This window comes from Stomoxys calcitrans, chromosome 2 (assembly GCF_963082655.1).
Source record: "Stomoxys calcitrans chromosome 2, idStoCalc2.1, whole genome shotgun sequence".
Taxonomy (NCBI): Eukaryota; Metazoa; Arthropoda; class Insecta; order Diptera; family Muscidae; genus Stomoxys; species Stomoxys calcitrans.
Genome location: NC_081553.1, coordinates 50335588 through 50348556, shown reverse-complemented (window position 1 = coordinate 50348556; position 12969 = coordinate 50335588). Strand labels below are relative to the sequence as shown.

General features: G+C 38.6%; 2 protein-coding genes across 2 annotated transcripts in view; one reads left to right on the top strand and one right to left on the bottom strand.

Annotated features, from left to right (window-relative positions):
* Nucleotides 1-12969, top strand: part of LOC131994658 (suppressor of lurcher protein 1) — a 394762-nt gene that overhangs the window by 235246 nt on the left and 146547 nt on the right. The gene's annotated exons all lie outside the window — the stretch shown is intronic.
* LOC106083119 (probable cytochrome P450 9f2) lies at nucleotides 3928-12704 on the bottom strand. Its single transcript, XM_013245971.2, has 4 exons — nucleotides 12499-12704; nucleotides 4886-5393; nucleotides 4157-4817; nucleotides 3928-4096 (listed from the first exon to the last, which is right to left on the bottom strand). The coding sequence occupies exons 1-4, from the start codon at nucleotides 12702-12704 to the stop codon at nucleotides 3930-3932; spliced, it is 1542 nt and encodes a 513-aa protein (XP_013101425.2). The 3' UTR covers nucleotides 3928-3929.

Genomic DNA, 12969 nt, shown 5'->3' with positions numbered 1-12969 from the left:
TAGAAATTTCACTTGCAAATCTTAAAATGGCTATATCTCCTAAAGTAGCGTCCTAGTAGAAAATGGGCCTTAAAATATCATCGAAAAACCATTAAAAATCAAAATTTCACTTGGAAATCTTAAAATGGCTGTATCTCCTAAATTATGCGTCCTAGAGTCCTAATTAAAAAATTAAAGATTTCATCCAAAATACATTAAAAATCGATATTTCACTTGGAAAACTTAAAATGGCTGTATCTCCTAAACTATGCGTTCTAGAGGGAAATGGGCCTTAATTCGTGACTCCATCAAAAAATTCAAAATTTCATCGAAAATCCATTAAAAATCTAAATTTCATTTGGAAAACTTAAAATGGCTGTATCTCCTAAACTATGCATCCTAGAGGGAAATGGGTCTTAATTCGTGACTCCATCAAAGAATTAAAAATTTCATCGAAAATCCATTAAAAATCTAAATTTCACTTGGAAAACTTTAAATGGCTGTATCTTCTAAACTATGCGTACTAGAGGAAAATGGACCTTAATTCGTGACTCCATCAAAAAACTAAAAATTTCATCGAAAATCCATTAAAAATTGAAATTTTGATTGGAAAACTTAAATTGCTGTATCTCCTAAACTATGCGTCCTATAGGGAAATTGGTCTTAATTCGTGACTCCATCAAAAATCCAAAATTTCATCGAAAATGCATCACTTGGAAAACTTAAAATGGCTGTATCTCCTTAACTATGCGTCTTAGAGGGAAATGGGCCTTAATTCGTGACTCCATCAAAAAATCCAAAATTTTATTGAAATTTCATTAGCAATCGAAATTTCACTTGGAAAACTTTAAATGGCTGTATCTCTTAAACTACCCGTCCTAGAGGGAAATGGACCTTAATTCGTGACTCCATCAAAAAATTCAAAATTGCATCAAATTTCCATTTAAAATCGAAATTTCACTTGGAAAACTTAAAATGGCTGCATTTTCTTAACTATGCATCCTAGAGGGAAATGGGCTTTAATTCGTGACTCCATCATAAAATTCAAAATTACCTCGAAATTTCATTTGGAAAACTTAAAATGGCTGTATCTCCTAAACTATGCATCCAAGAGGGAAATGGGCCTTAATGTGCACTTCCACTACAAAATTCAAAATTGTATCGAAAATCCATTAAAAATCGAAATTTCGCATGGGAAGCTTAAAATAGCTGTATCTCCTAAACTATGCGTGCTAGAGGGAAATGGGCCCTAATTCGTGACTCCATCAAAGAATTCAAAATTTTATCGAAAATCCATAAAAAATCAATATTTCACTTGGAAAACTTAAAATGGCTGTATCTCCTTAACTATGCGTCCTAGAGGGAAATGGGCCTTAATTTGTGACTCCATCAAAAAATTCAAAATTTCATTGAAAATCCATTAGCAGTCTAAATTTCACTTGGAAAACTGAATATGGCTGTATCTGTATCTTAACTATGCGTCCTAGAGGAAAATGGACCTTAATTCGTGACTCCATCAAGAAATTCAAAATTTCATCGAAAATCCATTAAAAATCGAAGTTTTATTTGGAAAATTTAAAAAGGCTGTACCACCTTAAATATGCGTCTTAGAGGGAAATGGGCCTTAATTCGTGACTCCATCAAAAAAATCAAAATTTCATCGAAAATCCATTAAAAATCGAAATTTCATTCGGAAAACTTAAAATGGCTGTATCTCCTCAACTATGCATCCTAGAGGGAAATGGGTCTTAATTCGTGACTCCATCAAATAATTAAAAATTTCATCGAAAATCCATTAGCAATCGAAATTTCACTTGGAAAACTTAAAACGGCTGTATCTTCCAAACTATGCGTCCTAGAGGAAAATGGACCTTAAGTCGTGACTCCATCAAAAAACTAAAAATTTCATCGAAAATCCATTAAAAATTTAAATTTTGCTTGAAAAACTTAAAATGGCTCTATCTCCTAAACTATGCATCCTAGAGGGAAATGGGCCTTAATTTGTGACTCCATCAAAAAATTCAAAATTTCATTGAAAATCCATTAGCAATCGAAATTTCACTTGGAAAACTTAAAATGGATGTATCTCCTAAACTATGCGTGCTAGAGGGATATGGGCCTTAATTCGTGACTCCATCAAAAAATTCAAAATTTCATCGAATTGCCATTAGCAGTCGAAATTTCTCCTAAACTATGCAATCAAAAAATTCCATATTTTAACGAAAATCCATAAAAAGTCGAAATTTCATTTGGAAAACTTAAAATATCTGTATCTCCTAAACTATGCGTCCTAGAGGGAAATGGGTCTTAGTTCGTGACTCCATCATAGAATTCAAAATTTCATCGAAATTTCATTTGGAAAACTTAAAATGGCTGTATTTCCTTAACTATGCGTGCTAGAGGGAAATGGGCCTTAATTCGTGACTCCATCAAAAAATTCAAAATTTCATCGAAAATCCATTAAAAATCGAATTACTGAATTACTTACCACTTGCTGGAGTATTTACCACGGTCTCATGGCTAACCTGTAGAATCTTAGCATATCCTAGCTGAAGTATTTATCACGGTCTTCTGGCTTTCCTGTGGAATCCTAACACATCCATGCTGGAAGACTTACCGCGGTCTTCTGACGAACTCTAGCTTATCCTTGCAGTAGAATTTCCGCGATCTCTGGCTATCTTGTAGAACTCTAGCATATTCTTGCTGCACTTACCGCGTTCTCCTGACTATCTTGTAGAACTCTAGCATATCTTTGCTGGAGTACTTACCACGGTCTCTTAGCTGTCCTGTCGAATCCTAGCATATCCTTGCTGGAGTATTTACCACGGTCTCATGGCTAACCTGTAGAATCTTAGCATATCCTAGCTGTAGTATTTATCACGGTCTTTTGACTTTCCTATGGAATCCTAGCATATACTTGCTGGAGTACTTTCCACGATCTGTGGCTATCCTGTGGAACTCTAGCATATCCATGCTGTAGAATTTTCTGCGATCTCTAGCTATCCTGTAGAACTCTAGCATATCCTTGCTGGAGTACTTACCACGGTCTCCGTGCTATCCTAAATCATTTTTTTGCTGGAGTACTTTTCACGGTCTCCTGGCTGTCCTGTAGAATTCTAGTATATCCTTGCTAAAGTACTTACCACGGTCTCCTGGCTATCCTGTAAAATCCTTACTGAAGTTTTTCTCTTCGTTTGTGCTTGAGTACTTACAAAGGTCTCTGCGTAGTCTTTCTCCTCATCCTTGCTTGAGTTCTTACTAAGGTCGCCTGCCGTAGAGTTCCTCCTCGTCCTCGCGTGAGTACTTATTAAGGTCTCGCGTTGTAGCATTCAACTCTAATTCCCACAAATCGATTCCACGTTCTCTTGGTTTCCGCTCCTTGCGTGCACCCTTTCCGAGTCCTTACTAGAGTTCTTAACAAGGTCTCTATCCCTCTATAACTGTGAATCCACCGAGGGAGGCCGCCTGAGGTTGAAGTACTTACTAAAGTCCCAACGACCAATCTCAGGCCATCCCAGGAAGACCATCTACCCATTCGTCTCGGAGGATTGGATCAACGCCTAACAGATTTGTGCTAGTTTTTCCTAAAGATATCTCATACTAATAAAGCTAAATTTAAAACCAGCACTCTCAAGGAGCTAGTTGTACTTGTTGGAGAGTAAGCGTGCTTTAGGCAGACAGACGGATGGACATGATTGAATCGGCTTAAGATATCATGAGAATCAACAGTATTTTATGGGGTCTTAAATTAAAAAGGCGAAGTAAGTATATCCACATCTTATGGTAGTGATTATGGAAATATTCGTTTTAACGTCCCCAAGAACTTGAACTTGGGTTCAAAAAAGTTAAATTTGTCTTTGACTAACTTTATTTAGCAAAAGGCCAACAAAAATAGGTTATAGTAACAAAAAATTTTTAATTTAAATTTAAATTTTTATGTGTTTAAACATTTATGCTCTAGATTTTAATAATGTCCAAAATCCTCCCACTGGTCTGAGTTGGAAAGTCTTCTTATCCATTACCGTAGGCAAAACCGTTTGAGATGATGGTTGCAAACTATAATTCAATACTAAATTATAAAGGAATGCCTTAAACACCAACAAAGCAAAACGATTTCCTAAAAAAAACCAACAAATTTTAAAATTATTCCTTAAAAAACTTTTAAGCATTAACTCACCTATACAATTTCTAGGGCCCAAACCAAAAGGCAAATAAAGGCCGGGGTCTATTTGCGATTTATTTTCCTCACTAAAACGTTCCGGATCCAAGACATCGGGATTTTCAAAGTTCTTTGCATCTCTATGAATGGCAATCATGCTGGCACGCACAAAATCTCCTTTACGGATTTCAATGCGTTCACCCGTCTCTGGGGATTCATATGAGAAATCTTGGGTGCAGGTTCGATCCACTACCAGACCCACAGGCCATTTTCGCAAAACCTCCGAAACAACCATTTCCATGTAAGGCATTTTTTGCAATAACTCATAGGTAACCTGTTTGCCTTGCAACTGTTCATTACAGCTTTTGATTTCTTCATAGAGTTTTTCTTGAACATCTGGATATTCCAGCAATTCACGAACTGCAAAGCTCATGGTGGTCGACAAGGGCTCTAGGGCTGCAAAGAAAAATATAAAACATTGGGCCACAATCTCCACATCAGACCAATTGTGTTGCTTAGTTTTAGGTATGTCACTAGGTATCATGCCCTTGGCCCCCATTAACAAATCAATCATATCGGCACGTCGTATTTTCTTTTCTTGGCGATATTTCATGGTGTCCATAACCAATTGCTTGAAATATTGGCTGAACTCCTTGTCAAAAATTTCCATTCTAAATATCTGGAACAAAGGAAAATTTTAGTTAATCAAAAAATGTTTTAAAAAGGATCAAAAACCATATTAGTCACCTTTGCTACCTTTGGCAACAAGGTTATAAATATGGCCTTTATCTGCTGGCCTGGTGTAAAGTTGACTGCCTTTTTGGCTTTCTCATAAAACTCATTGCCTTCATCCTTGAAGGAATTAGTTTCCAAGCCAAATGCTGTTGATGCTATAACGCCATTCATTAGACGTATTGTGAAATCCTTAACATCCAATTCAAAGCCTTCAGCAGTATTAGTCGCAGCCTTTGAATGCTCCTCCAAATGCTTCATAGCCTCATCTAGAATCTGCAAAACCAATTGAAACATTTGACGCATCTTACTGCCTGTGAAGGCAGGACTCAAAGTACTACGCATATCACGCCATTTTTCATTTTCCATCAAAAATATGGAACTTCCGAAGAGATTCTCCGTATCTTCAAAGAATGGACGACGATTCACAAAATGATCGAAATCTTTGATCATTATTTGTTTTATCAATTGGGGATCCTTAAGCATAAGGATAGGGTCACGATTGTCAAAAGCCCCATAGGCACTGAAAATAGAGATACAAATATTAAAAGTTATTATGATTCTGATCAATCCATCCAACCAGGATCAATCCAAAGTTTATAGAAAATTAGACAATATTAATAATCAAAAACATGTGAAAATTTTAAGGAACAGCAGGGATACTTCTCTCTTATCCATGCGCTGCTCAATTCAAGTTGTACCTTAAAGATATGGCAACTCCTTTTTTTGGTCGAGGCCAAACGGCCAGAAGGCCAGAGTGAGCGCGTTCAGCTTCGAAAAAATGCAGCACTGCAAACCAATTCCACAAAAGCAACGAGCAAAAGTTAAGGAATTTTCAAATTTAACCACTGAAATCGAGCGTCATAGATGTCTTGTCATAGATGAAGTTGCGTTTTAAGCCCAATGTACTGACTTCGATTGTGCGGAAAATGTTGCTACACATCAATTTAATTTTGTGAAATCTCACAATGTTTGCTCCAGTATTGTTAATTTGTTTATTGGGTTGCCCAAAAAGTAATTGCGGATTTTTCATATAGTCGGCGTTGACAAATTTTTTCACAGCTTGTGACTCTGTAATTGCATTCTTTCTTCTGTCAGTTATCAGCTGTTACTTTTAGCTTGCTTTAGAAAAAAAGTGTAAAAAAAGTATATTTGATTAAAGTTCATTCTAAGTTTTATTAAAAATGCATTTACTTTCTTTTAAAAAATCCGCAATTACTTTTTGGGCAACCAGTAGTTGTATTTAAACTTTTTTAGTTGGCGTTTAAAGCGTTGTTTTGGTAGTAACAGTTGTATGTTGACATCATTGTTATCTGACGAATGTCAATACAAAGAGGCGTATCAAGCAGGGCTAGACAACATTCATGGCGTCACGGTGGCAGTTGCGGTGGACAGCTACCGGCTGAATGTAGTCCTTGGAAAAATACCGCCGCCCATTGCACCTAGAGGAAAATAACCCGATCTCCCGATTATATGGCTGAATTTTTGTGCGTTGGTGCCAGATATGAATCGGTCTATTAGCTCACATAAAAACCGATCTCCCGATTTTATTTCTTGAGCCTCAATTTGGATCCGCTTTAGATGAAATTTTGCATAATGACTTCCAGTATTGTCTTCAATATCAAAACCATTGATGGTTCGAATAGGTTATTAACTTAGTATAGCTCCAACAGCATAGCAATTCATATCCATGATCCTCTGTTTGCTGTAAATATCAGGCAAGGAACTTGACACATGCGATCTATGGTCGAGGGTATATAAGATTCGGCTCCGCCCTTTCCATGTTTCAAAGAAGCCGTTTCCATTTTCTACTTTACATAGTTCGACGCCAGAGCCTTCAGCCTCGCTAATATGTAATCATTCGGGCCGCTTATAACATGCCGCCAAGCATCAACTTCATTCCCCAGGAGAAAATAAGGATGTCCAAAGTGTCCCCATGTTATTTAAACCTATCCGTGTATCATGAAAGGCACTGTCAATTCACCGACTGCTACCGCCGTTCCATGCATAAGTCACAAACTCCAAACTCAGGCGTGGTAGTTCAATACTATCATAGATCCCCTTCAGAGTACGGTGAGAAAACTGTATAGATGGGCAAGGACAAATGGGCTTGGCATAAAGCTCAGAAAGCCAGAGCGGTTGTAGTTCACCAGAAGAAGACGTATGAGGAGGGGACTGGTCCTTAATGGAATGGAGCTGCCTGGGTGTTATTCTTGACCATAAATAGAACGGAAGAATGAACGTTGAGGAGAGAGTTAAACGGAATCTGAGAGCGCTTTATGCATGACGTAACTCAATAGACAATAGTTGGGAACATAGACCAGGAGCCTATAAGCACTTGGTGTGGCACCGGGTCGTGCAGAGGGTGAGTCTACCCGGTATGATGGAGAAGGTACAGGGTAATACGGCAAAGATTATATCGCAGACGGGGAGGAGTGCTCCGAGAGCAGCACTAAATGCAATACTCGGAGGACTTTGCACTTGCACGCGGAGATATCGTTGAGGTCTACCTTCCGACTGATGTAGTCAGTGACATAACAATCTTCGGATTTCGGGCATTCGTTTCTTCAGCGGAAAGCCTATGGCGTGGCGACGCAACGGATTGTGTAACGGTGTAGCCCCCATATAGACCCATCCGCCGATTAAAGGTCTTAGATCCATAAAAGCCACATATATTATTCGATTGTGCTGAAATTTGGGGCAGTGAGATGTGTTAGACTACTCGACATCTTTCTTCAGTTCGGCTCTGATCAGTCCAGATTTGGATATAGCTGTCATATAGACCGATCTCTCGATTTCATGTTTTGGGCCCATTAAAGGTGCATTTATTGGCCGATTTCGTCAAAATTTGGGACAGTGAGTTGTGTCAGGCTCTTCAATATCTTTCTGCAATCTGGCCCATATCGGTCCAGATTTGGCTATAGCTGCCATATGGACCGATCTCTCAATTTAAGGTTTTGGACCCATAAAAGGCGCATTTATTTTCCGATGTCGTCGAAATTTGGGACAGTGAGTTATGTTAGGCCCCTCGATGTCTTTGCTGTCCAGATTTGGATATAGCTGCCATCTAGACCGATCTCTCGATTTAAGGCCTGGGGCCCATAAAATGCGCATTTATTGTCCAATTTCGGAGACTAAGGTGGTACCCTTTAAAGTGTGATATGTATTGCAGGGAGATCACTGGACGATGTGACTCGGAATTCCTTTCTAACAATTCCGATGTGAGGAACAAGGTCGACACTCCAAAATCCCAAATATTGGGTTGCCCAAAAAGTAATTGCGAATTTTTTAACAGAAAGTAAATGCGTTTTTAATAAAACTTAGAATGAACTTTAATCAAATATACTTTTTTACACTTTTTTTCTAAAGCAAGCTCAAAGTAACAGCTGATAACTGACAGAAGAAAGAATGCAATTACAGAGTCACAAGCTGTGAAAAAATTTGTCAACGCCGACTATATGAAAAATCCGCAAAAGCTTTCTGGAGCCCAAGAAGCGTTGTTTTGATGATCAATGCGAATCTGCCTGGAGGCGTATGCTCAAACATCTTAGAAGACGGTATATAGCAAGCAGATATTTTTGTACGAGACTCTGCAATAGGAAGAAGCTTGAATTGTACAACTCAGATATGGAACGCTTGAACAGCATCAAGAATTCGTCAGACTTGTGGGAACTGGCAAACAAATTGAAGGACAAACCCCTGAGGATTGATAGCAACCTAACTGCTAGTTCATTCCGCGAATATTTTGGAGGGTTATTGTCAAGTGCCTCACTTTCGATTGATATAAACTGGACTCTCCCACTACACACCGACCCTTTTGTTGATGGACCCTTCAATATGCATGAGTTATTTGTACATGGGAATACTAAAAGCAACAAGGAGCCGAAAATGGATAGAATCCCTTTCGAATATTGTAAATACGCTCCTGTACAATTTGTACGGAAAGTTTTATATCTACTGAACCGTATTTTCCTCTGCGCGACTATTCCATCCTCCTTCCGTATATCTATTATTGTTCCTTTGCACAAAACGGGCGATGTTAAGGAAGTGGAAAATTACAGAGGGTTGTCTTTAATGGATACGCTTTGTAAGATGTTTACTGATGTAGTGTTGAACCGCATTAATTGGTGGATAGAGCCGAATCAGATTTTAAATGAATACCAGGCATGGTTCAGAAGTTGTTGTTGTTGTTGTTGACGTTGTTGACGAACGACAACATATTCAATCTTACAAGTATTATCCATTTGAACTAAAGGAATAAAAAGAACAAATATGCTTTCTTTGTTGACTGCTCTGCCGCCTTTGACATGATACCCCGAAACTTATTGTTTTATAAACTAGCCAGTGTGGGACTTCCTACGAAGATCATAAATATATTGCGACTTATACATAGCGACACTACGAGCCGGTAATGGGACGGCTTATCATTATCTGATCCTTTTCAGAGGCTAGGCAAGGGTGTTTACTGAGTCCAGTTTTGTTCGCGCTGTATTTAAATGATCTACACTATGTTTTACTCAAGGGTGTTCAAATTAGGGATGTCGAAATTAGGCTGTTGATGTATGCGGATGATATAGTCCTTTTATCGGACTCCCCTGTGGAATTACAGTCGATGATTGATACGCTTTGGGAATATTGCTCTCTTTGGAGCCTCAGTCTAAACTTAACAAAATCTAAATTGTCATCTTCAGAAAAGGTAGTAGATTTGGCGGAAGTTTGGCATGGTATTATGGTATTGGTCCCATAGAAGTTGTCAATGAGTATAAATTTCCGGGTGTGAAACTCACTTATAACCTGTCTTTCAAGAAACATCTCTCGAACAAGCAACAGACAGCGAAAATTTCACTAAACTCCACGTGGCTCCACTACATTTACAACGGAAGTATCATGATTTCTAATGAAAATATTTAACGCAGCCGCTCAGGCAATCTTATTTTACGGGGCTCAAGTATGGGAGTATGAATGGTATAACCAGGTAAAGAAGCTTTTCAGGTTTTTTTTTATCAAGAACCTACTTTACCAATCTAGCAATACACCCAACTATATGTTACACTAGCTGACCAGGGCCAGATTCCTTGGAATATTTATTTTCGACAATTAAAGATCTTTTAGTGAAATACCATGCAAGTCTGACTAACAGTTTAACAATATAAGTGCATTTATCTGAATCGCATATGATCTTTATTGGTCTACGAATTTAATCTCATGATGTCTGATTTAGCGGTGTTTTCGGGGGAGAGGTGGTCCTCCAGATACTTGGCCCTGAAAAAATATCAGCATCGTGCTCTTCTCTCAAATACCATTCATTTAAATCCCATATTGCCATTGGCTTAAGAGGAGTTTACAGGATGAGACGTCCCCCAAACACATGGCCCTAAAATAGGTTATCAAATTCGTTTTCTAATCTCAAATACCCTTCATTTGAGCCACATATTGGCATGGTCGACAAATTTTTTTTCTTTGGGGGTGTTTTGGGAAAGGGATTTTTGGATATCAAATTCGTATTCTACTCGCAAATACCTTTCATTTGAGCCCCATATTGCGATGGTCACTAAAAAATTGTTGTTTCTGGGGTATTTTGGGAAAGGAGTAGACCTAGACCTAGAAAACTGGTCCCGAAAATGGGTATCAATTAATGCTCTACCGCCCAATACCTTTCATTTAAGCTCCACATTGACATGGTCGGTAAATATGTCCGATTTAGGGGTGTTTTGGAGATTGGGGTCGTCCCCCAAACACAAAACCCGGAAAATGTATTAGCAACGTGCTCTATTCTCATATATCTAAATATCATTTATTTGAACCCCATATTGCCATTGCCCTCAAAATTGGATATCAAATACGTTTTCTAATATCATTTAAACTCCTTATTGCAAAAGTTTGCAAATATGGCCGGTTTGGGGTATTGGCCCTAACAACTATGAATATTTAGTTCCACTCGCATTAAGACCAAATTGTCTTGGTGAGCAAATACGTCCAATTTGGGGGTTGTTATGGTGGTGGGACGTCCGCTAAACAGTTGGCCCCTAATGTTGATATCAGATACGTGGTCTACCCCCACATACCATTAATTTGAGCCCCATATTTCCATATTCGGCAAAACACCCCCCCGGCTGGGGGGTGTTTTGGGGGATGGGCGGTCACTCAGTGAGATGGCCTTAAAAATATATATCGGATTCCTGTTCCACTTTAAAAACCCTCTTATTTGAGCCTTATTACAATAGTCAGAAAATACTTACTATTTGGGTGGTGTTGCGGTGGTGGCGTGGCCCCATAGACACTTTTCCCGAATATTGATATCAAATTCATGCTTTACTCCCAAAGACCTTTCATTTGCGCCCCATATTGCTATGGTCGTAAATTTGTCCCCTTTGGGGGGTGTTTTTTGGAAGAGGCTGCCTCCCAAACACTTAGTCCCATATTTGGATATCAGATTCGTATTCTACTCGCAAATACCTTTCATTTAAGCCCCATATTCCCATGGTCAGTAAATAAGTCCAGTTTGGGGGGTGTTTTGGGGAAGGGGTGCACCCCCTAACACTTGCTCCGACAATTGGATATCAGATACGTTTTCTTATCCTAAATACCTTTCATTTGAGTCCCATATTGCCATGGTCGGTAAATATGTCCGATTTAGGGGTGTTTTGGGGGTTGGGGTGGTCCCCCTAACACTTGATCCGACAATTGGATATCAGATACGTTTTCTTTCATTTGAGTCCCATATTGTCGTGATTGGTGTATATATACATTTGGTAGGCTTTGGGGTGGGGCGCCCCCCTCCCCCCCCTAGATACCCCATCCGAAATTTGGATACCAAATTTTTATTTTTAGGATACTATATGAGAGCACACAAAATTTCGCTTAAATCGCACCACCCATCTCCGAGGTCTGGCGTTTCAGAAAATTAGGTGTAAGGGGAGGGTCCGCCCCCCTTCAGATATCAAAAAATGTAGCACCCTATTTTCACCACGGGGTCGTTATGCACCATCTGTGAAAATTTCAAGAAAATCGGTTCAGCCATTTCTAAATCTATAGGGAACACACAAACATACAAACAAACACAAATTGATTTTTATATATAAGAAGATATTGAAACTGGGCTTCCTAGTATGTATTCGGAGACGACGCTAAGACTGCACTTCGGCTATATTAAGAGGATTCTTTCCTTACCGAATAACAGATTGGAATAGAAATTGGATTGATTTAGGCACCGAACTATGTATTAGTACCAATTTTGACCTTAGGGGTATGGAATTAAGTAGGATGCACGATACTATACCATGTGATCTTATAAGACTGGAGAGAATTCAGACAAAAATAGAGCACTAGCGTCTCAATTCCTTGACCCCTAGCCTCTCCTTCCGTATAAAATTCCTCTATATTTCCTTGATATGGATTCCCAGAGACTAATAAGTATGGTTTTTCGCGCCAGAGGCGGTCTCCTCAACCTAAATACAGGAGCTTTCAAAATAAAAACGGGCATAAAAACGCAACGGGTTCTTTCTGTTCCGGCACGCACGCTTCCTAGTCATTGAAATTTGCACTTGCAATATCCTCAATACATTCCGAATACTTTTTGTCTTACTCATATTTTCTAGCAGTGTATCAATCATATTTAAACTACTCACATTCCATTATGTCGATTGTGTATTTCTTGCTGCACTTGAACCACTGACTTCTTTCGGAAAACTATCTCAGCTCCACCTCCAAAAATAAATGCGGGTTTCTCATAGGGTATGTTGCGTTTCTTGAAGAAGTCATGATTTTTTGTGCCCCAACGGTAAAACACCACCAAAACGAACACCGCTGGTAGAATGAGTATTTCAAACCACATGATTGAGGTCAGTTTTTAATTATTTTATGTTTGAGTGTTTTATGACATAAGAAGTCGTTCGTTTTATTATTTAATATTAAATAATTATTTTAAATAATTTATTTCTTGGTTGTTTATAAGACAATGTTTTTGGGAATACTAATAACTGCGAATTCAGTAGAATACCTAATATACTTTGTATGCTTCGACTTTGGTTTTCAATTGGTCAACCTTGAAGTGAGAGTGAGAAGAAGAGAGAGAGTGAGAAGTAGATAGAGAGTGAGAA

Coding starts and splice junctions, on each gene's coding strand:
- LOC106083119 (XM_013245971.2), bottom strand. CDS start 12,704: ATGTGGTTTGAAATACTCATTCTACCAGCGGTGTTCGTTTTGGTGGTG. Junction 4,818..4,885: donor TGTTGCCAAAGGTAGCAAAG/GTGACTAATATG, acceptor CCTTTGTTCCAG/ATATTTAGAATGGAAATTTT. Junction 4,097..4,156: donor GGGCCCTAGAAATTGTATAG/GTGAGTTAATGC, acceptor GGTTTTTTTTAG/GAAATCGTTTTGCTTTGTTG.